We start from the raw sequence: 21778 nt of genomic DNA, 5'->3' as shown, positions 1-21778 counted from the left end.
CTTCTTTAGGGACAACTCCGGTGACAAGAGGCACAGCTGCATTCAGACAACAAGCAGCAAGGCCATGGTGAAGGCACCGCACTTTGGGACATAGGTCACCTTGCAAGGAAGTCCTCATTTTGTCCATATGACAGCCGGGGATTAAGAAGATTTTCTTCATCATTTGAGAAAAAACAACCTGCAGAAGATCACAGGTCACTTTTCAGGGTGAAACACCCCAACAACTTCCATCACTAGCCATCGTGGCTCAGGTGGGCACTCCCTGTATCTGCCGGCAGCATTCAGTCCAGCACAATCCTGGCATTACAGCCCTCTGGAATGTTCTCCACTAGCAACAACTTGAATGTGAGTGTAAAGTGGCTCTCAGCATAGCGTCCTTGACATCACACAACACACATTTGTAATCCACAAGGTAAAGGATATAAATTCACCAGTAGCACCTGGGATCTGGCAGTGTTACATCTTCTCCTTTGGCATTTACGGTGACAACATAGTGTTTAGTGTCCTTCTTGTCTGGCCTACGGAAAATTACGCTGTCCAGATTAATCTTACGGCCGTAGCCCCAGGTCTTTAGCACAGAGGTATCTTTCGGCCACCTTAGGTGACAGTTTCAGAAAGTCTGTCTGGAGAGGGATCCGGAGGAAACTGCGCACAGCTTTATCCACCCACTGGGTTTCTTTCTCCAAGATTTCCTCTTCCAGGTGAATGGGTAAGTAGGGGTATAGGTACCCGTATTCCTCTGCCACCTTCTTTATTATGATACGCTGTACTTTGGACAGCTGAGGCAGGGTCCTATGGTCTCCATATCTGGGTAGGACCCGTGTGTCTGAAGCACACTGAACTGAGCACCCAGCAACCACAACCAACCGGCTTATGATCTGGCTTGACTACAGGCATTGGCATAATAGGGCGAACTTTGGGGACCCATTGAGCCCAATAATCCTCCTCAAAGGATCTAGTGATACTTATCAGCGGAGCTGCATTGGGAAACAGCTTAATTTTCATGTTGGCAGTAGCAACAGAGGGAACTTCACCTTCTTGCACATCACTCATTTGCTCGTTATCACTGTCACTCCACTTCCCGGTGCACGACAAGGTATACGAAAATAGTTCAGATAGACCGTCAGACGGAATGTCTAAATCTGTAATGGTAGAACACTCTTCGGCCGGGAAATAGTTGTGCTTGGCGCTTGCTTTAACTGGCACAACTGTGTTATCCCCTTTACTGCCACAGGCATCACTTCCCATACAGGCACACTGGTTTCACTCCTTGCTGGCTTACCCAGCTCCGGTACTCTTTTCCCCAGTGGCTCACACATTAGGGTGAGCAGTTGGGCCCAACCGCAGCCTTGAGGGGCAACCGATGCGCTGGGTCCTGAGGTAGTCCTTGAGGCAGGGGTTGCAGCTTCCTGCATGACTCGGGTGATGGCAGGTGGGCTCTTGATATCACTGCCAGTGACATTCTTGTCCCAATCAACCTGTAGTATCCGCAGAGGTTGAGTTGGGGAGACTACTTCAAACAGATGCTCTCCGCAACGTCCACAGACGATCCAAGGCCTCATATGCGTGGCCAGACTGGAACATCTCTCACAGATAAGTCCCAAGGCCTCATAGCCTCCAGCCATATACAGGGCAAGCTTACCCTTCGGTGTATAGTCAGGACAGGTTTCGCATCGCTTGGACCGAAACCAACACCTGGAGCGTACTTTTTTCAATCCACCATCTCGCTTATGACCTGCGCCATCTTTCACTTCAACCCACAACGAGGCACACGTGGCAGCACTTCCTTATCCTCCTCTGAAGAGCGGGAACTTCTCCCTCTGCCAACAAATTGGTGCAGACACTCTCTGGAAACTTTCACGCCCGGCTTCTTCATGCTGCGGCATAACAAAACTGTATTGAAGTCGATTTTGGAATCTGTTTTAACCCTCACAGCACTGGAAGTGTCAAAAGACCAGTCTGATCCTCTCCCATGAGCAATGAGACGTTCCCTCTCGGTCAGTTCTCCCCCATGTTGTTAGTATGCACAATAACACAGTCTATGAGAGGTACAGATGTTACTTACCACCTTCCCATGGAGCCAGACGAAATTCAGATGGAGCTGTAGCTGGTTGCTATGGACGACTGCTCCGAGGATAACGCCTTGGCCCCACATTGGGCACCAAATGTAGCAAGGTCCCAGGCCTCCTTCAGTCTAATGAGAACCTCCAGAGTCAAGAGCTGCTGACATCCTTCCATATAGAGTAGGTTGTAAAGCATAGTGGGTGTAGTGTAAAGTAGATTAATTGGCGCCAGACACTTCTTGACTGCAAAGAGATTTCATTTCTCTTGAACAGAACTTTGGGAGAGGGGGTTAGGGCCATGACACCCTTAGGCAGTTGCAGTGTTAATTTGGCAGACTCCTAGACTTCTACAGGTAGACAGCCATGCAGGGAAAGGCATCCAACAAGACACCACATCTGCATGTGTTGGAATGCTGTCTCCTATGATAACAGTCTTTAGCAGTTTCTAACACAAGGTTTAACAGTTCCTTCACTTCCACTACAATCACTTCTTGTAGTTCTTCAACCCACTGAGCTCCCAGCCTCACTCACTAGACTAGATGATTTACTGCCACTGAATCCCTTGAGCTCCTTCAATCTTCACTGTAGTATCCTCCTCAAGCTTCACCCCCATTTCTCTGCTGAGTCCCTAGCTTGGCACTCCAGATACTTCTCAAGCTTCACCCCACTGGCCTGCTTGGTCCCTGGCTTGACACACAAGGCTGCTCTGCAAGCGTCACCTCCGCTAGCTGGGTCCCTTTCTCAAACCCTTGATGAAGTCACGTGATCTGTGATGCAATGCGTCGGGAGGAGTCGGGTCAACGTCAAATTTGGTCGTGGCCAAGACCGGAAGTCCCTGATATATGTGAAACTGATGATTGAGATTTTATATGTGAGTTACTACGTTTTTAATAAAATTATTTGTATTGGAATGCTACACATGGAGAATCATTTTCATTACATGTGAGCCTATATTGGAGGAAAGTGGAGGAGATTGATATGTTTAGTGGAATTTCTTTCCTGTGTCCGAGAACACCGCTTGTCTGATCTAGCAGAGGATTACAAGGAAAAGGTTGCTGCTGTGGATGCATATGAGAGATTCATCATAAATGTGACTAGACCTGTAGGGGTCTTCCTTTGAAGTGAGAGGCTGGGGCACACTTTATACATGGATGGTGAAAGCACTATTTAGGAATTGGATAAATTGGTTTGCACTGTGATTGGTGACACTATCTATGAACTATTTTTTGCACTGAAGATTTGTTGCACAAAGCACTTTATGGACTTTGTTATTTACAAGTTAATATTGCACTTTTTTTTTTGCACTTTAATTATACTAAACATATTTATGAATTAATTCTAATACGATTGCATTATTAATTGAGCATATATATTATTGTTTTGCACTGTGATTGATGACACTATTTCATGATTTTTTTTTGCATTGAAGATCAGTCGCATTAAGCACCTTATTATTTTGGTCATTGATGAATTTTTTTCTTATTTTTGCATATTTTTTGCATATTTGGATATTATTGCATTATCACCTAAGGATTTATATTGCATTAGTACTTTAGGTTATTGAGCAATCGCCACATTTATTTACTTAATAAGCTTAAAAAATCCCAACCTTGCGCTGCTCTCTTGCTTCTGGATAGGCCCTCAGACAGCCTAGCAGCCAGATGTGCCCGGGATATGCTTAAACTCTGGCCTAGCAGCCCAGGCAGTATAACACACGTCCACCCAGACAGCCGTCCAGGTGGCATAGAACACTGATCACTTGACTCCACCCAAATATATAGGTTCTCCCAGCAGGCCAAGGGATTTCAGAAAACCTCTGCCTATTGGCTGAGACGCCCCATATACTCCTAATCTGTCCTTGCTTTGCCCTTCTCTTATCTAATGCCACCAGGTACCTGGCCACCTAGCGGCAGAAGAGAGAAGTGCAGCAATTCTTGACTTAAGGTGAAATCAATTGATCCCTAACAATGAGGCAAGGTAACTACACTTGGCAGGTAAATTTAGGAGCAACCCTGCCTAAACAATAGGGTGCTACAAATAGGGGCTTCGGGCGGCCGCATCGCTGGACCGTGGGACAGGTAAGAGTCTGTTTATTAAAAGTCAGCAGCTACACTTTTTGTAGCTGCTGACTTTTAAATGGGTGGGACTCCGCTTTAAACTAATGCCGCGTACACGCGAGCAGACTTTTCGACCGGACTGGTCCGACAGACCTAGTCTGGCGGACAATTCGACCGTGTGTGGGCTTCATCGGACCTGCAGCGGACTTTTTCGGTCGAAAATCTGATGGACTTTAGATTTGGAACATGTTTCAAATCTTTACGTCGGAACTCCACCGGACCCAGTTCCTATCGAAAAGTCCACTCATCTGTATGCTAGTCCGACGGACGAAAACCAACGCTGGGGCAGCTATTGGCTACTGGCTATGAATTTCTTTATTTTAGTCCGGTCGTACGTCATCACATACAAATCCGTCGGACTTTGGTGTGATCGTGTGTAGGCAAGTCCGTTTGTTCGGAAAGTCCGTCGGAAGTCCCCCGAAAGTCTGTCGGATAGACCGTCGGACCAGTCCGGTTGAAAAGTCCGCTCGTGTGTACGCGGCATTAGATAAGTATCATTAGCCTTGAGAGCTTTAGCAGGAGAGGCCACAAAAAGGGCAAAACCTTCAACCTATGCCTTGCATATTTTTTTAAGAAATTAGGTGTTCAAAATGTTATTATAAAGGAGGAACTTGGTGCATATTATCCTGTTTTCATCCCCTTCACTACATACAGTATTAGCTCATACCCTTCTCACTGTAGCGATTTTCCATTCCAGCCACAGGGATTTTACTGTGGATTCTGCATAGCTATTGTTCTGTCCTGATCACACATCACCTTGTGGCCTTTTGGACTGTATGACATGCAAATATGACTTCATATCCTTCAATAAGCAAACCTGGGTGTAGACTCTTATTAAGAATTTATTGGAACAAGTGGTTGAATACAAAATAAAAAAAAGAAAGAAAAAGAAAAATCATGATGGTATGTCACTGCAATAATACTGTTAAAAGCACAGTATAAACAGATTACTGAAGGATAAAGGTGGGTATAAACATGTAAACCTTAAGGGGGCATATATCTGACAGGTTGTTGGTTGAGGTCTATGAGCATAGTAAAGAAAGCCATGAGGTTCTCTTTTCACTGCAGTTTCCAAACTGAGGCTGCTTCAATTTGCTTTTCGTTTCTCACCCCATTAATAGTATTGTAGTGGATGTTTGCTCTTTACATATGCATGTTCTGCTTCCTGCATATTAGTTCAGCACAGTAATGCCCCGTACACACGGTCGGAAACAAAATCCTAGGAAACAAAATCCTAGGAAACTTGTCTTGCATACACACGGTCACACAAAGTTGTCGGAATATCCGATCGTTCTAAACGCGGTGACGTAAAACACGTATGTCGGGACTATAAACGGGGCAGTGGCCAATAGCTTTCATCTCTTTATTTATTCTGAGCATGCGTGGCACTTTGTCCGTCGGATTTGTGTACACACGATCGGAATCGGAAAATTTTATATCCTGCTCTCAAACTTTGTGTGTCGGAAAATCCGATGGAAAATGTGTGATGGAGCCTACACACGGTCGGAATTTCCGACAACAAGGTCCTATCACACATTTTCCATCGGAAAATCCGACCGTGTGTACGGGGCATAAGGCCGGCCACAGACAGTTCAAATCTTGGCCGGTTCAGCAGGAACCAGCCAAGATTCACACCTTTATGTGAAATCCCTGGTTTTCCTGCCAGTCCCACTGCTTTCCTATTTAAAAATGACCACACTAAGCAGGAGAACACACTGTCGTCAGTTCTCTAGCTATGCTGGGATCTCAGCCTGCTCTCCTCCAATGATCAGACTTGTCCTGACACGCCCCCCTTCTGCACAGCCTTTCACTGGGAAGTTCAGTGTGCTGCTGCTTCTCCTCCCCTCAGCTCTTATGCAGCTGAGAACAGAGGGAATGTGATCACTTATAAATGCGGGAAAAAAGGGTATTTATAATGTATTTTTATATTGATAGAAAAATGTTTTGCTTTTTATTTCTATTCAAAACTGAATTGGTTGTTTTACAAGGTGATTGTTTACAAGCACTTAAAGTAAGCTATACAGTACACGAACCAAAAGTTTCTGCGAAACCAGCCAACTTTCGGTCCATGTGCACTGCTGACTGTTTAACAGAAGATGTTGCACGGTCATGCTGGAAAACTAGCATTTGATCAGCACATACAGCCAGTGGCTGCAGCATTGATCAGTCTATTCTGAAAGAGGGGGAGTCTCTGCAGTCAGAATACAATAGCTCAGCGTGAGAGATCCCTGTATCCACATCATTTGTGTTGTGGCTACACACTATACATTTTTTATACAATTTTCTTGTACAACTTATAGTTACATAATTACATAGTAGGTGAGGTTGAAAAAAGACACAAGTCCATCAAGTCCAAGCTGTGTGTGATTATATGTCAGTATTACATTGCATATCCCTGTATGTTGCGGTCGTTCAGGTGCTTATCTAATAGTTTTTTGAAACTATTGAGGCCCCCCGCTGAAACCACCGCCTGTGGAAGGGAATTCCCCAATCTTGCCGCTCTTACCCCATGGTCCTTTTCCATCCAAGATTCCCCCAGAGGTTCATCCCCTTGTGAGTAGATTGCATTCATATTTTTGCTACCCATATGCATTTTTTAAACTTTTTCTAAACCTCATTTGCCATGTAGTCACCCCATTAATTTGTTCAGATCTTTTTGCAAGGTTTCCACATCCTGCGGAGAAGTTATTGCCCTGCTTAGCTTAGCGTTGTCCGCAAATACAGGTATTGAACTGTTTATCCCATCCTCCAGGTCGTTTATGAACAAATTAAACAGGATTGGTCCCAGCACAGAACCTTGGGGGACCCCACTTCCCACCCCTGGCCATTCCGAGTATTCCCCATTTATCACCACCCTCTGAACTAGCCCTTGTAGCCAGTTTTCAATCCATGTACTCACCCTATGGTCCATGCCAACGGACCTTACTATGTACAGTAAACGGTTAAGGGGAACTGTGTCAAATGCGTTTGCAAAATCCAGATACACCACGTCTACAGACCTTCCTTTATCTAGATGGCAGCTCACCTCCTCATAGAAGGTTAATAGATTGGTTTGGCAAGAACGATTCTTCATGAATCCATGCTGATTACTGCTAATGATGCCGTTTTCATGACTAAAATCTTGTATGTAGTCGCTTATCATCCCCTCCAAGAGCTTGCATACTATTGATGTTAGGCTAACTGGTCTGTATTTCCCAGGGATGTATTTTGGGCCCTTTTTTAAATATTGGTGCTACATTGGCTTTTTTCCAATCAGCTGGTACCATTCCAGTCAGTAGACTGTCAGGAGGAACAATGGTCTGGCAATTACTTGACTGAGTTCCCTAAGTACCCTCGGGTGCAGGCCATCTGGTCCCGGTGATTTATTAATGTTAAGTTTCCCAAGTCTATTTCTAATTCTGTCCTCTGTTAGCCATGAGGGTACTTCCTGTGATGTGCCATGAGGACAAACACTGCAGTTCCTTTAGATTTACCAAAACCATTTATTATGAGGTCAAACCTAAACACGTTCAAATTGTATGCAATCAGGCAGGCCCTTGCATTACTGTTGAAGGTAAATCTGAAGGAAATTGAACAAAAAAAATTGTATAATGTGTATCTGGCTTCTATTGTTCTCAGTTTCCTCCATATTCTTTTTTTTTTTTTTTTTTTGCTGCTGTGATTTAAGTTTTGTTAGAAGATGGCTACATTTGTTTTCCATGGTACCACTGTATGTAGGTGTAGCGCCCCCCTGGGTCTACTGGGAGCAAGGAGGTACCTCCAGAGGCAGGGAGCAAGCTAACATTCACCCATTCACCCCAGGGCTGAGTCCATGGCTGCAATGGGAATTTGGAACAGAAATTGGGCGCCAGTCACTTTAGATATTTTTCAATGCTTTAATGAGGAACTTAAAAATTTTAAAAGTGAGAGGGTTAGGGGAGGTCTCAGATACCATTTGCAGATCACTTACAGACTCCTTTAATCCAAAGGTAAAACAGCTTTCTCTTTTAGCAGATCTTGATTATCTGGATAGGTCTCTTACACAGACCTAGCAGCCAGTAGAATTTCTGGACAAGCCTCTCTCAAAGACTTAACAGCCAGTAGAACTCCTGGACAAGCCTCTCTTACAGACTTAGCAGCCAGAAGAACTCCTGGATAAGCCTCTCACACAGACTTAGCAGCCAGGAGCTAGTTACCACGGTTTAGATTGTAGAATAGGATTGAGCTTCACAGTGTCAGAAACGCACAACTCAGTTGAGATTGGAGCAGAATCCAAATCAACTATACAATCAGTCTGGACTGTTTACAGCTCAGCCAAAAAACAAAGTTTACACAATAGCCCCAATTTTAGGAACAGGGGGCTACATAGGTATGTAACCACCCTCCCTTGCTTGCGCCCAAGATAGACTATGGGATTTGTAATTTATATAAAGCAGTGCACATGACCAGAACTAACATGCACTGCTTATTCCAAACAGACGTAAGGGGGAAAATGTGATGTTTAGCAACTCCTGAGGGACATTTCAAGTAGGCAGAAAAACATAGCAAGAAACATTGCTTTGGTCAGATGAGACTAAAATTGAACTTTTTGGCCTAAAGGCAAACGCTATGTGTAGCAGAAAAATAACACTGCACATCAACCTGAACACCCCATCCCCATGGGGATGGTGGCAGCATCATATTGTGGGGATGCTTTTCTTCAGCAGGGACAGGGAAACTGGTCAGAGTTGATGGGAAGATGGATGGAGCCAAATACAGGGCAATCTTAGAAGAAAACCTGTTAGAGTCTGCAAAAGACTTGAGACTGGGGCGGAGGTTCACCTTCCAGCAGGTCAACAACCCTAAACTTACAGCCAGAGCTACAATGAAATGGTTTGGATCAAAGTATATTCCTATGTTAGAATGGCCCAGTCGTCCAGACCTAAATCCAATTGAGAATCTGTGGCAAGATTCGAAAATTGCTGTTCACAGACGCTCTCCATCCAATCTGACAGAGCTTGAGCTATTTTTGCAAAGAAGAATAGGCAAAAATTTCACTCTCCAGATGTGCAAATCTGGTATAGACATACCCAAAAATACTTACAGCTGTAATTGCAGCAAAAGGGGGTTCTACAAAGTATTGACTCGGGGGGGGGGGGGGGCTGAATACAAATGCACGCCACACTTTTGTCATAGTTATTTGTAATGAATGTTAAAAACCATTTATCAATTTCCTTCCACTTCACAACAAGTGGCACAACAATTATGTGCCACTTTGTGTTAGTCTACCACATAAAATCCCAATAAAATGCATTTACATTTTTGGTTGTATTTCAAATTTCAAGGGGTATGAATATGTTTTTCAAGGCACTGTATATAGATTAGACCAAAATGAGGGACAAATGAGGAGGAAAGAGGGACAGATGAACTTTGTTCCAAATCAGGGACAGTGTGTCAATATCAGGAACAGTTGGGGGCTATGATAACTATTTTTTTTTACTGCAACACATTTAAAAAAAAAAAAGATCAAAACTAATTTTATACCACTAGAGGGCACTGCCTAACACACAAAGTTGATCTAGCTTCATTCTAAGTCTCTTGCTGATTTACACATTATTATTATTATTATCCAGGATTTATATAGCTCCCACAGTTTGTGCAGTGCTTTACAACATGAGGGCAGACAGTGCCGTTACAATATTATTCAATACAGGAGGAATCAGAAACCTACTCATTACAGCTTACAATCTAAGATGTACTTTATTTATTTATTTCAGGTACTTATATAGCGCCGTCAATTTACGCAGCGCTTTACATATACATTGTACATTCACATCAGTCCCTACCCTCAAGGAGCTTACAATCTAAGGTCCCTAACTCACATTCATACATACTAGGGACAATTTAGACAGGATCTAATTAACCTACCAGCATGTCTTTGGAGTGTGGGAGGAAACCGGAGTACCCGGAGGAAACCCACGCAGGCACTGGGAGAACATGCAAACTCCAAGCAGGTAGTGTCGTGGTTGGGATTCGAACCAGTGACCCTTCTTACTTCTAGGCGAGAGTGCTACCACTACACCACTGTGCCGCCCATACTTTAATACTGTATCATTACAAATATGTTTTAATGATAATTAATTTTAATTATTTTTAACAGCAGTGAGATTTAGATGGGTGTATTATTGTTATTTTTTTTTATTTTATTTAGTATGCAAGAATGAACCTGAGATGTAGAAGTATCAGGTTGCACAAAAGGCACAGTTCCTCCAAATAAGGGACAGTTGAGAGCAATGTTTTATTGCTATAGTAAACACTTCAGGACTGGAATTATTTTTGTTATTATCAATACATTTGCTTAAGTTAAAATAAAACTGATTTTGACATACAATTTTATCTACGTGATTTCAAGCATTTACCAGTGATTCCTATTTGTCTAAGTCCCAATGCAATGTACATTTGCTCATGTATTTAGTGGAAATTAGTTTGCATTTGCTGACATTCAGTCTCCGTAATATTCTTTGCAAACCAATGAAAGAGTGTGAATCTAAGCCGGTGAATGTGACTGTAAATAGATTACAGAACATTTCTTTCTGCTTTCTGCAGGTGGCAGTCTAATATAATATCATGGACCATGCTTGACTATCAATTGCAATTGTTTTTCACAAAAGGCAGCAAAATGGCATGGTTATAAAGCAAGTAAAAATAGGTAGCAGCCATCTCTTAAATAATATAGTTACATTGAAATTATTATACAAAAGAAGGTATTTGCTCTGAAATGTACAACATTTTTTTATTTATTGATAATGGGAGGATCCCACTCATGTGATATTAGCAGTATGTCAAAATCTGTATCCAGTGAGATTGTATCATGCACACCTGTGCAGGTCATCTGTCTGTCTCTTTTAGTTTAGCAAAGAATTAAAAATAGCTGCCGGGTGACTCTTGCTATCCATGTCCCCGTTGGGGAGATTTCCCCCACTTTCTGTTCTTGAAACATAACACAGCTGTCATCAGGGCACCAGTTCCCAAAAGTTGATATCCCCAAATACTATTTTGGTACCAATTATCAGAAGTTATCTCACTTCTACTAAAACTGGAGTGTGCAAAATCTGGTGCAGCTCTGCATAGAAACTAATCAGCTTCCAGGTTTTATTTTCAAAGCTTAATTGAAGAAGCTGAAGGTAGAAGCTGATTGGCCACTATGCACAGCTGCACCAGATTTCGAGTGCCCCAGTTTTAGTAAATCTCCCCCTTTCTGTTCCACTGACAGCTATTTTCAGAGAAGTTCCTTGCTTACTAGGACACCCAGGGTAGTAGAGCAGGCAGTGTTCTAGTATTAGATGTTTCCTTTTGTTTTGGTACAATGTTTTTATTGATATGCGAAAGAAAAGCAGATGTCAAATTCCCACGCAGGGGATATAAACAGGAACATAATACAGAACATGAATAAAAATGTGTTATAGGATTTAAACAAAACCGGGTTGGGACTAAGCGACGGGCAAGAGGCCCAGAAATAGAAGAAAGGGGTAGGAAGGAAGAAAGGGGTAGGAAGAGAGGTGAAGAAGAAGTAGAGAAAAGAAGTTCCCTCAGACTGAGGGTGAGGTCAAGGTCATGTTAGTTTGAGAGGCCTAGGCTGGTTGGGTGTAGAGTTGGAAACGCATAGGACCACCACGGGGCCCATACTGAGAAATTTGGCATGGGAGTCATGGAGGATACTATTTTTTCGTGGGGATGTTTCCTTTTTCATGGTGGCTCTGCATAGCAGGATATATTTTTAGGACAAAGATAGATTGACCCATTCCCAAAGATATTGGTTTGATGATTATACTTTCTTCTTTGCCATAAATGTAGAAAGATGTCAATGATAGAGTTGTTTTTCAGCATTATGGACTCAGAGCCATGTGAATCCTTGCATATGGCTTTAGTGCCTATAACAATTCACATATAACAAAAAGTGATTTTGGACACCCCTGACACCTAAAGCCTAGTATACACTGATAGTTTTTTTTCGTTTAACCCAGCGGACTGAACAAAAAAAAAAAAAAATGAAGAATCTGATGTTAGTACAGTGATCTCCCCTGCTATTTTATTGTGATCTGACAGGGGGACAGCCCCCACCTGCCAGAACATTCTAGTCAGCGCTCTCAGTGCTAATCGGGAGCTGGTCGGCAGACCTTTTTCGGTCATGCCTCTTCAACAGAAGTTGGACCAGCTACAGTACACACGAACCGGCAGATGCCTCCTGACATTCGGCCTGTGAGTGAGGGGCTTAAGCCTAACCTATCCTTTAAGCTACAACCTCAAAGTTATCACCACAAGCCATAAAATGTAATCAAACTTGTAAATAAACCGCATCTTTGCTTCTCATTGTTGCTGGTGTCCTCTAGCCTCTTTTAGCCACTTCTTGTCTAGATTAACTCATTTCAGCATTGGCTGCAGACCATTTCTTTGGACTGAGTCACCGATGGGGACAATGATGGGACATGCTAGCAAAGTGGGAAAGCACGATTACTTGTAGACTTAACCTCTAACATTTAAGCCTTAGTCATAATCTTACCTAATTCCTAACTCCCTAAGGGCTTGTTTACAATAGTAACAAGGACTCCTGCTCCTCTGAAAAGCGATCTATGCTCAGATTGCTTTTCAGAAACATTTGACAGGCAGTGGGGAGGTGATATGTTGCCTCCTTAATGTCTGTTATAGCCCCTTAAATACCACAATACAGAGCCACAGCCTTGTGCAGTGCACATGTTGCAAGGTGGTTGCAACGCAGCCCTATTCACTTAAACAGGGGGTATGTGGCATGTGTACACCCCCAATCAATGTCTTAGCAGCCTAAGAGGGAGCGGTTGGGGGGCACGTGTTTTACCGTCCAGCAACTGCAAGCGTAAATGTAGTAGCCTAAAATCGAAGGAAGCATGGGTTGGCATCATTGCCAAAACTGCACAAAAATATGCAGCCACTAATAAAAAAAGATGTAGTGGAAATAGAAGGGAAACTGTATCCAAACTTCAAAATTAAAGTGGGAAAAAACTGCAACTTGTATGGACTCTTCATAAGACCAAAGGCATTTTTATGTGCTTAAACCAGACTGTCACAAAAATTTACTATATTAATTAATCTTGCTCATTCCCCTCCTTTCAGAAAAAAAAATATTTTTTTTTTTAGTGAGGATACCTATTTTGGAGAGCACAGCCCTGTGCTTCTAAGTATAAACAGAAAAGTCAGTGCTACTACCCATACACCATATAGATAGCAGAGCTCCCAGGTGCTCGATCCACAGTCGCTGGCTGAGTAGAGTAATGTAGAAAAGATACTCCGGTTGTTGTTCTTAAAATTTCTTCATTTTATTGAATAGCCACAGTGAACAAACACAGATTGAGTCAGTTGACGCGTTTCAGTCTATAAGGCCTTAGTCATAACCCTGTGCTTCTGCCTTCAAGGTCTAGGTGAGAATGACATCCATCTGCATCTAAAGCTTCCTCGGATTCCCCCTGTCATGCATCCCATCAGTCTTTGGGGCAATGTGGAAGATACTGCACATGCACAGTATGGCATCCTCAGGGGGCTGGCTGCTAGGATGCAGAGGAGACTGCTGGCCCCTTGATGACATCAGCAAAGGAAATGGTGGTACAGGAAATGGCTCTCAGGGCATTACAGCAGGACACTGCTGGATTAGCTGGGCAGATAATTATGTGTATTAAAGATAGATAAGTGGAAAAAAATATTACGGGGGGGGGTGCAGTTCCTCTTTATATGTTTGCTCTGTATGTAAAAGCTTTCCCACCACAAGCTACTACATCATGTCATGAGCATGCACGTAAAGTAATAATATTGTGGCTTACATGCAATTGTTATAATTTCATCACTGAACTAAGTCAAGATCTGGTCATAAACAGATTGAAATGTATCCAGTCCAGCAGGGACTAACTGAAGTTATACCACTGTGTGGCCATCTTTGTTCAACAGAAGTTGATCATTAGATCGATTTCTATTGAACAGACTAATTAAAAAACTACAGCCACTGATCAGTGTAATGGTGTTACTTCATACCCTTTAGTGCTTTACAGACCCAGGTTCTTTTGGATACACCAGAACTAATATGCACCCCTTTGAATAACTTCAGACCAGGCTCAGGATAGTTAATGTAATTTTACTGGAGAGATGCAGCAAAACAGTTTAATATGAAAAACGTCCTTTTCCTATTCCTGAATAGGATAGAGTAGTGGCCAAGGCATACCTCCATGAGGTGGAAGTCCATAACGCCATTGTCCATGACTTGGATGTCTTCCAAAAACCCTGGTTTCTTTGGCAGTGCCAAGACTGTGCTCACAAGTGATGGTGGATCTCACTGGACCTACAGCAACCTGCCTTTTTGGACCTCAGCTGTCCCCCTTTTTATAGCACAGATGGTTTGGCTTGAACCAAAAGCCCTGGAACTAAGCAAAAAACACTTAACCCATTCCCCAGCCTGGGCCAGCTGCTGGCTTACATACATAATTCAACCTGCCTACACTCCATCCACCCCATTTGTGTGAATAGAAGAAACTGTTCATCATTTTTTTCCTTCACCTGAAAAAAATGACTCATCTATAGTCAGCCCCATTTGAGGCACATTATGCCCTTCTAATGACACAAATCACTCATGTCTATGCTAACACCTAGACATTTCCACTGACAATATACTATATAATACAGAATCTAGTCTTGCCATCTCTATAAACTTTTTTTTATCTTCTGGATTAAGTTTCCTACTGGTGTTGCATTGTATACACAGTTTTTTTCTAAAGAGACACTGAATGGATAAATGTAAAGGATTTATCATATGTTCATGCTGGAACAAGGTTGTTATTTTACTCACTCACCGCATTTTAACAAGTGCAGCAAACGTCTGTAGGTATTATAGACCTGATGGTGTATGTGCTGTTTGTATCACAAAGCTCTGTTGTGTCACTACATTTCCTCGTGTCCCTTTCCAGTAGAAGAGCTACGCCACCCACTTGCTGCTGATTTGTTGGAACAAACCCAATTTAACTATAAAAGCCGGAGAAGAAGGCAGCAGAGCTCACTCACTGCTTGAGGCTACAACAGCACAGATTTCTTTGTTACCTGGAACTGAATCATACAGAAGCTGTATCTGGGTGACTTCATTATTGCAGCAGGTAATTTCTTCAACATTAATGGTTTGTTTAGAAAATAGTAGCAAATAACTACCGTATGTTATTATATTTAATAAAAGGTGAATTTATCATAATCTAAAAAAGCAATACCTAAATAACTTCTCTATATAGAAAATTCTGTACCCAAATCTGCTGTTCCACATTTGACTTAATTTTCTGCATTTTAAACAGTGTATGTCATATTATGAATTGCTGTACAAAGCTTGCCATTCCTAATTTCATCTTATCATTACAGGATCATTGTATTTCTCTCACCTGGACATATGTGGTTGTTGGACAAGCTGAAGGTACCTGACATGCACGGACAAATGTCTGACCTGACAATGAAAGGGGCGGTCATGGATAAAAAGCAGCGTCCTATACCTTGTCTCAATGTCCTAACCCCAGACAGAATTCCAGAGTTTTGTATTCCTCCACTACTTTCAACTCAAAGAGCAGTAAGACTGAAGTCACTCTACAGGTCTGTACCAAATCTCAGTAGAGCTGCTTATGGAGCCTGTAATGCACCAGAGACACATATCATACAGGTAGACAGTGCAGATGAGCCTATGGAGGACGGAAATACAAATGGAGACCCTCAGGCACAAGCAGCTCTGTCCCTACCACACCTTCCTAAGGCCCATACTTCCTATGGATTCTGCACCTTGCTGGAAAGCCCCAACACCAGAAGGAAAGAATCTCTTTTCCATGATGACCCTGCTAGCCTTCCAATTCTGTTACAAAGACCGCGCTCTCTAACCACCACTTGCCAAAGGACAACGTCTTACGGCAGCTTCAGGGCATTAAAGCTAAGGGCACTAAGTCGTTCTGGAACCTTGGACAGCGAAACGTCCTCTTCAACAGACTCTTCTCCATTTAGTTCCCCATTGCTTCCGAGATCTCTACCACGGGGTGCCTCTTTACTGAAAGCCATCAGCCAGGACAGACTGTTTTCTAGAGCACTGAAGAAAAAAGGAACGCTATCCAGAAACAACTCACTGTCGGCTGATGAGTGCAGCTCCACAGACAGCAGCCCAAATATCTTTCGTAGAGTTTCTGATGGGATGATGGATTCTGTGTTTCCAATGGATCTTCTGTATTCCAGAGGTAGCTTTGTAGCCGAAAACACAGTGTTGCTTGAGAATGGGGCTTCTCTACGTTTATCTACAGAATATTGTGATGCAGCACAGAGGCTACGTGTTCGACTCATCAGCATAGAAGGACTTTACAATGTGCATACTGACCCAAAAACAATCAATTGCTTTGTGGCACTCTCTATTACTCCTGGGAAGCAGCAGAAGCAGCGAAGCACCGTTATAAGAAGGAGCAGGAACCCAATCTTTAATGAGGACTTTTTCTTTGAGAACTTGCCACCCACAAAACTTCACAGCTGCTGCCTTAAGATTAAAGCCATCAACAAAGCATGTGGAATAAAGAGAGACTGTGTCTTGGGCCAAAGTGAACTTCCTTTGCTTAGCATCTTATCCCTGTAAGAAAGGGGAAACAATATTTAACATTTCAAAGCATTTTAACCCAAACTACGAACAAATTCATTATTACTGTTTAACTGACAAAGGCAGAAAAAAATGGACATTTATCCTAAATATTTATTGAGTCCTTCTTAAAGATCTCATAAAGGGTACTAATATAACTTATAGCATTTATTTAAAGATGCAGTGTTTGAAGATGTCAAATATAGGGGCTAGAAATAACACTGGTAGCCTGGCATTTTTACATGTGCGGGTAGGTTGGTGCTAAGTATGGACTGATATTTAAAAGGAGAGTCACTTTTTACAAGTGTTAATCAGTCTTATGAAATATCTGCTAAATCTTTATCTGCTAAATCTTTCTAAATCTTTCAACATCTGGGAACTGCCATTTGTTACTTTTGCACTCATGGTTGAAAACAAAAAACAAAGGTAATCTCCATATGTAATTTGCTGGCTGTGTAGTGTTCTGTTTTTGGATGAGCAATTTGTGGCTCTGCGGCTGTAGATAAACCACATAGCCCAGCAAGCCTTGCCATGTGCTTGCTGGGCCTTGTAGTTTCAGTACATCTAGAGAGGCATAGCTGGGCTAAGCCCATTCAAGTGCTATATCTTGTCATTTTGTAGATGACCTTGCCCGTTCTGATTATACACTTGTTCCAGCTGCTAATAGAAAGTGTTTGATAGCCCTTGACTTGCCTGCTTATACTATGCTACTATAATTATTTATAGAGCTAACATGCTGAAAAAACGTGGTTTGTTTGTAAATGTGACAGCCTGTAATTGGGAAGTAATATTTGCACATCAATAACCTTTTGAAATGTATGTTTAGATATTTATTTTTTATTTTTATTATTATATGTCGTTACATTTTATTTTTATTATCCATTTAATGTAAAAATGTCTAAAGATGTACCAGAATTAATATATTACATAAACACAACCTGTAAAGAATATCATCTATTTTTGTATGTTTTAACTAATAAACTATTTGAAAAATAATTTCTTTCAGCAGCATGTTTTAACATCTGTTCATGGTGTACATTATCTCTGATGTTGCACTTCTGTTGGTTCTGTATTATATGGAAACAAAAAAGGTAGTTATTGAACGACACATGAAGATTATTCCTGTGGCAGGCCTCGTAAATCTGTGTTCGCTCCAGTGTGTGTGTGTCTGTGGCGTAAGATTTATAAACGGGAAGTAAATATTGACAGAGGTGAAGCTCACTATGTTATTTTCCTGCCTAATAATAAACTACAGTCTGGATTTTCTTTCCACGCGTATCATCCATATTCACGACGAGGCGGCATGGACACAATCACTTAGTAACGCTATATTAACCCTTATCAACCAGACTCAAAACAAAAAACCAAGTGCTTAGGAAGCCTTCACACATAACATATGTCAAAGGTGACAATATTAATGTAATCCTGCAGTGAGAAATATGGGGGGAAACCATTTCACTCCTTTTTTTTTTTTTTTTTTTTTAGATAAATGCTTTGCTAACTCTTTAAATACCTTGATAGACTGACCCATAACAATTGTGTAGATCAGGAAAGTCATAATGACATCAGAAATTCAAAACTGCTAGTTGTTTTATATCAGTGGATCGGTTCTGAAGCCAGTGGATCAGCATGACAGCCAGAAAACTACAATTTTCAAGAGAGATCAGCAATGGCAGCTTCTATATTACTTCAGTGCAGGTTTCCTTTAATATAAAGTAGATGTACATTCTCAAATCTTGACTACTTAGGCTGGCCACACACGGTGCAAATTTTTTTTCTGCAAGCACGGGTTGTAGGAAGGAAAAACACACAATTCCCCCATCAACACAGACAGTGTTGACAGGGGAATCCCTCCTTCTGAGCAATTGTTTTCTCTCAGACGACGGTGATTATTGCTACGGTTATAGCAGTCACTAGCGATAATCTTTAGAGAATCCAGCAGGCTGGTTGTAACCAAGTTGACCGATCATTCAATTTGGTACATTCAGAGTGCCCATTAGCGGTTCAAATCTTGGCTGGTTACTGCTGAACCGGTCGAGATTCGAACTGTGCATAGTCGGCCTTATAAGGGTGGTGTTAAAGTATAAATGCAGTGATTTTCAATCAAATAATTTTTATTGCATTTTACACAATTTAGACACATACAACAACATGCCTACTACACATATCTGAAGCCCCCTATGTATAAAGGGCTTGTACCTGGATCAAGTTATAACTCTGCAGGTTATGCTAGGCATGTAAATAAAGCTTTGTCCACAACTACTCAGACAACTATCTTTACATTGACATAAGAATACTTGATGAGATAAATCTAGGTTTATCAGCTTGGGCTACACTTGTTGACAGTACATTGTATCTCCTAAACAACCAAAAAAAACACCATCAACATTCAACTCAAGAATCTGTATGTATAAATATAATCATATGTACATTACCATTTCTAAGAGGGTGAAAATATACCATTGTATACAGTAAGTATGAAATTCTGATGCTTCTTGCTCCTAAGACTATAGCTAGCATGGTTTTTGAAATAGTCTAGTGCAACCCCATAGAGGTGCTATACTCAGTGTTGTTAGCCAAAGATCGCATATTTGAACAAACATGATAATAATAATAATTATCCAAAGATATGCTGATAGGTTAATTGGATCCTGTCTAAATTGGCCATAGTGTATGAATGTGAGTTAGGAACCTTAGATTGTAAGCTCTTTGAGGGTAGGGACTGATGTGAATGTATAATATATATGTAAAGCGCTGCGTAAATTGACGGCGCTATATAAGTACCTGAAATAATAATAATAATAATGCCTGCTTACATTCTGGGCATTCATGCCTGGAGACATACTGCCCTAAACGTTAGTACCGCTAGGGGCATCATCCAGTCCAATCCAGCTTCAGCAGCAGCCTCCTATAGAGTTTAAAGGGGCTGTAAACCTTCATGTTTTTTCACCTCAATGCATCCTATGCATTGAGGTGAAAAAACACCTGGCAGTGACCGGCCCCCCAGCCCCCCTGTTTTACTTACCTGAGCCCTGGAACTTGACCCGATGGGGACGCACGGTCTCTCTGCCCGGGGTCCTTGGCTCTTGATTGGACAGACTGATAGCAGCTCAGCCATTGGCTCCTGCTGCTGTTAATCAATTTCAATGACGCGGGCGCCGGGGCCGAGTCATACATTTGGCGGCTATGGACGTCGAATGCTGGACTCAGGAGCGCGCCCGCAAGGTAACCACCTCAGGAGAGCGCTTCTCCTAGGGGGTTATCTGATGTGGGGAGGAGCCGTGAGAGCTGCCGGGGGACCCCAGAAGAGCAGTTTCGGGGTCACTCTGTGCAAAAGGAGCACAGTGGAGGGAAGTATGACATGTTTGTTATTTAAAAAAAAAAAAAACGATCCTTTACAATCACTTTAATGAGGAGCTCCAGGCTCCCCCCTAAAAATTAAAAGTTAGCAGTTACAAATACTGTAGCTGCTGACTTTAATATAAGGACACTTACTTGTCGAGGGAATCCAGCGATGTCCTCACCCGAGCCGATTCTTCAACCAGCTTCGGGTGCAGGCGCCAGCATCTTAAGTAAGGAGAACTGGCAGTGAAGTCTTGCATCTTCACAGCCAGGCTTTTGCTGTGCATGTGTGAGCTGAGCTGCGTTTTGTGAATGGTCCCGCAGTCTTCGGGGACTTGTTATGTGTCACAGCAAGCTGCGGGAGAAGGAGGGGGGCTGAACTTCCGGCTCAGATCACCGCAGCGCATCTGACCGGAAGTGGGAGCGGGTACCTGTCAAAACCAGGTTCCAGCTCCCCTGAAAAAGCGCCAAATGTGGCAATGGAAGGAGGGGGGGATTCATACAAGTGGAACTTGCCCTTTTGGGTGAAATTCCGCTTTAGGATGCATTTACATCTGCAACAACACCCAACAATGATTGCATACGAGAACCCCAGTGGGGGTTCCCAGCGATTAGCTGCAGGAGGCAGGAAAGAGGAAGTGGGTCTGGACAGGACACCGAGTGGCACTAATATTTAGGGCAGAATACATCCAGGCATGAAGGTGCAGAATGCAAGCAGTCATTACTATTATTAGCATTTTTTATTATCATTGTTTGTCAAATTATAGGACCCTTGGCTGACAACACAGAGTTGGGGCTGCCTCCTGTAGTTAATTAATGGGACCCCCGCTGTGGTTCTCACATGTAATTGGTGTCAGGTGCATTTGCAGATTTGAATGCACCCCCTTACAGGCTGCTAGCACAGTGCACTCGTGCCTTCCACCTGCACGTAAACACCAGAGTATCTGCACTGGAGGTAATTGCCCAGTGTGCATTAGGTCTTAGAAATTTGATCATTCCAAAAAAGCTTTTCCTCCTGCTTCTTCAAATTTTCTTGTAACTGTAGGTGAACACAAGCATCAATTTGACCCCACTAAAGCTCAGAAATTCATATGAATGTTCTGTTTGACGTAAATTCTACTGATGTATGGCCAAATTCAAGAGATATATTATTAATGGGGCATAACACAGAATGACAAATTGTTAGGTAGATATAAGGTACAACAGGAGTAAATTGGCAATTAAATAACATGGAAACATTATGTAACATGGCAAGAGAAGCTGAATAGAGTCAGATTTTTACAGACAATGTATGTGGGTTGAATTTCTTTTTTGAAATAAGGTGTGTAAAACTCCCCCCCCCCTCCACCTTTTATTACTTTGGATTTTTTTTTTATTATTTGAATTTTTCTAGACAGTGAAATGTGGGTCTTTTCAATAGTCCACTTCTAATTTAATACTGGTTTTGGAATTTATAACATTAGAAATTAGCGGCAACAAGATCATAACTTACCTGTCATACTGTACTGGCACAAGTATTTAAAGCAACCTACTGTGTCCCCTTGTTGTCCTATAACTTTAGCCACAATGAAATTGTATATCATACTTATCTGTCTAGATGAAGACAAAGAACAAGGATGTAATTTATTGCAACAAATCAGTCC

The 21778-nt window shown here is 42.1% G+C and overlaps 1 protein-coding gene across 1 annotated transcript; it reads left to right on the top strand.

Moving 5' to 3' along the window:
- The first annotated feature begins 15187 nt into the window (after positions 1-15187).
- LOC141134471 (C2 calcium-dependent domain-containing protein 4C-like) lies at positions 15188-17789 on the top strand. The gene is made up of 2 exons (XM_073623996.1): positions 15188-15303; positions 15557-17789. The coding sequence occupies exon 2, from the start codon at positions 15585-15587 to the stop codon at positions 16791-16793; it is 1209 nt and encodes a 402-aa protein (XP_073480097.1). The 5' UTR covers positions 15188-15303; positions 15557-15584; the 3' UTR covers positions 16794-17789.
- Positions 17790-21778: the final 3989 nt, after the last annotated feature.

This window comes from Aquarana catesbeiana, linkage group LG03, assembly GCF_042186555.1.
Source record: "Aquarana catesbeiana isolate 2022-GZ linkage group LG03, ASM4218655v1, whole genome shotgun sequence".
NCBI lineage: Eukaryota > Metazoa > Chordata > Amphibia > Anura > Ranidae > Aquarana > Aquarana catesbeiana.
The sequence above is the reverse complement of the archived record's forward strand: the minus strand, read 5'-3'. Positions and strand labels throughout refer to the sequence as shown.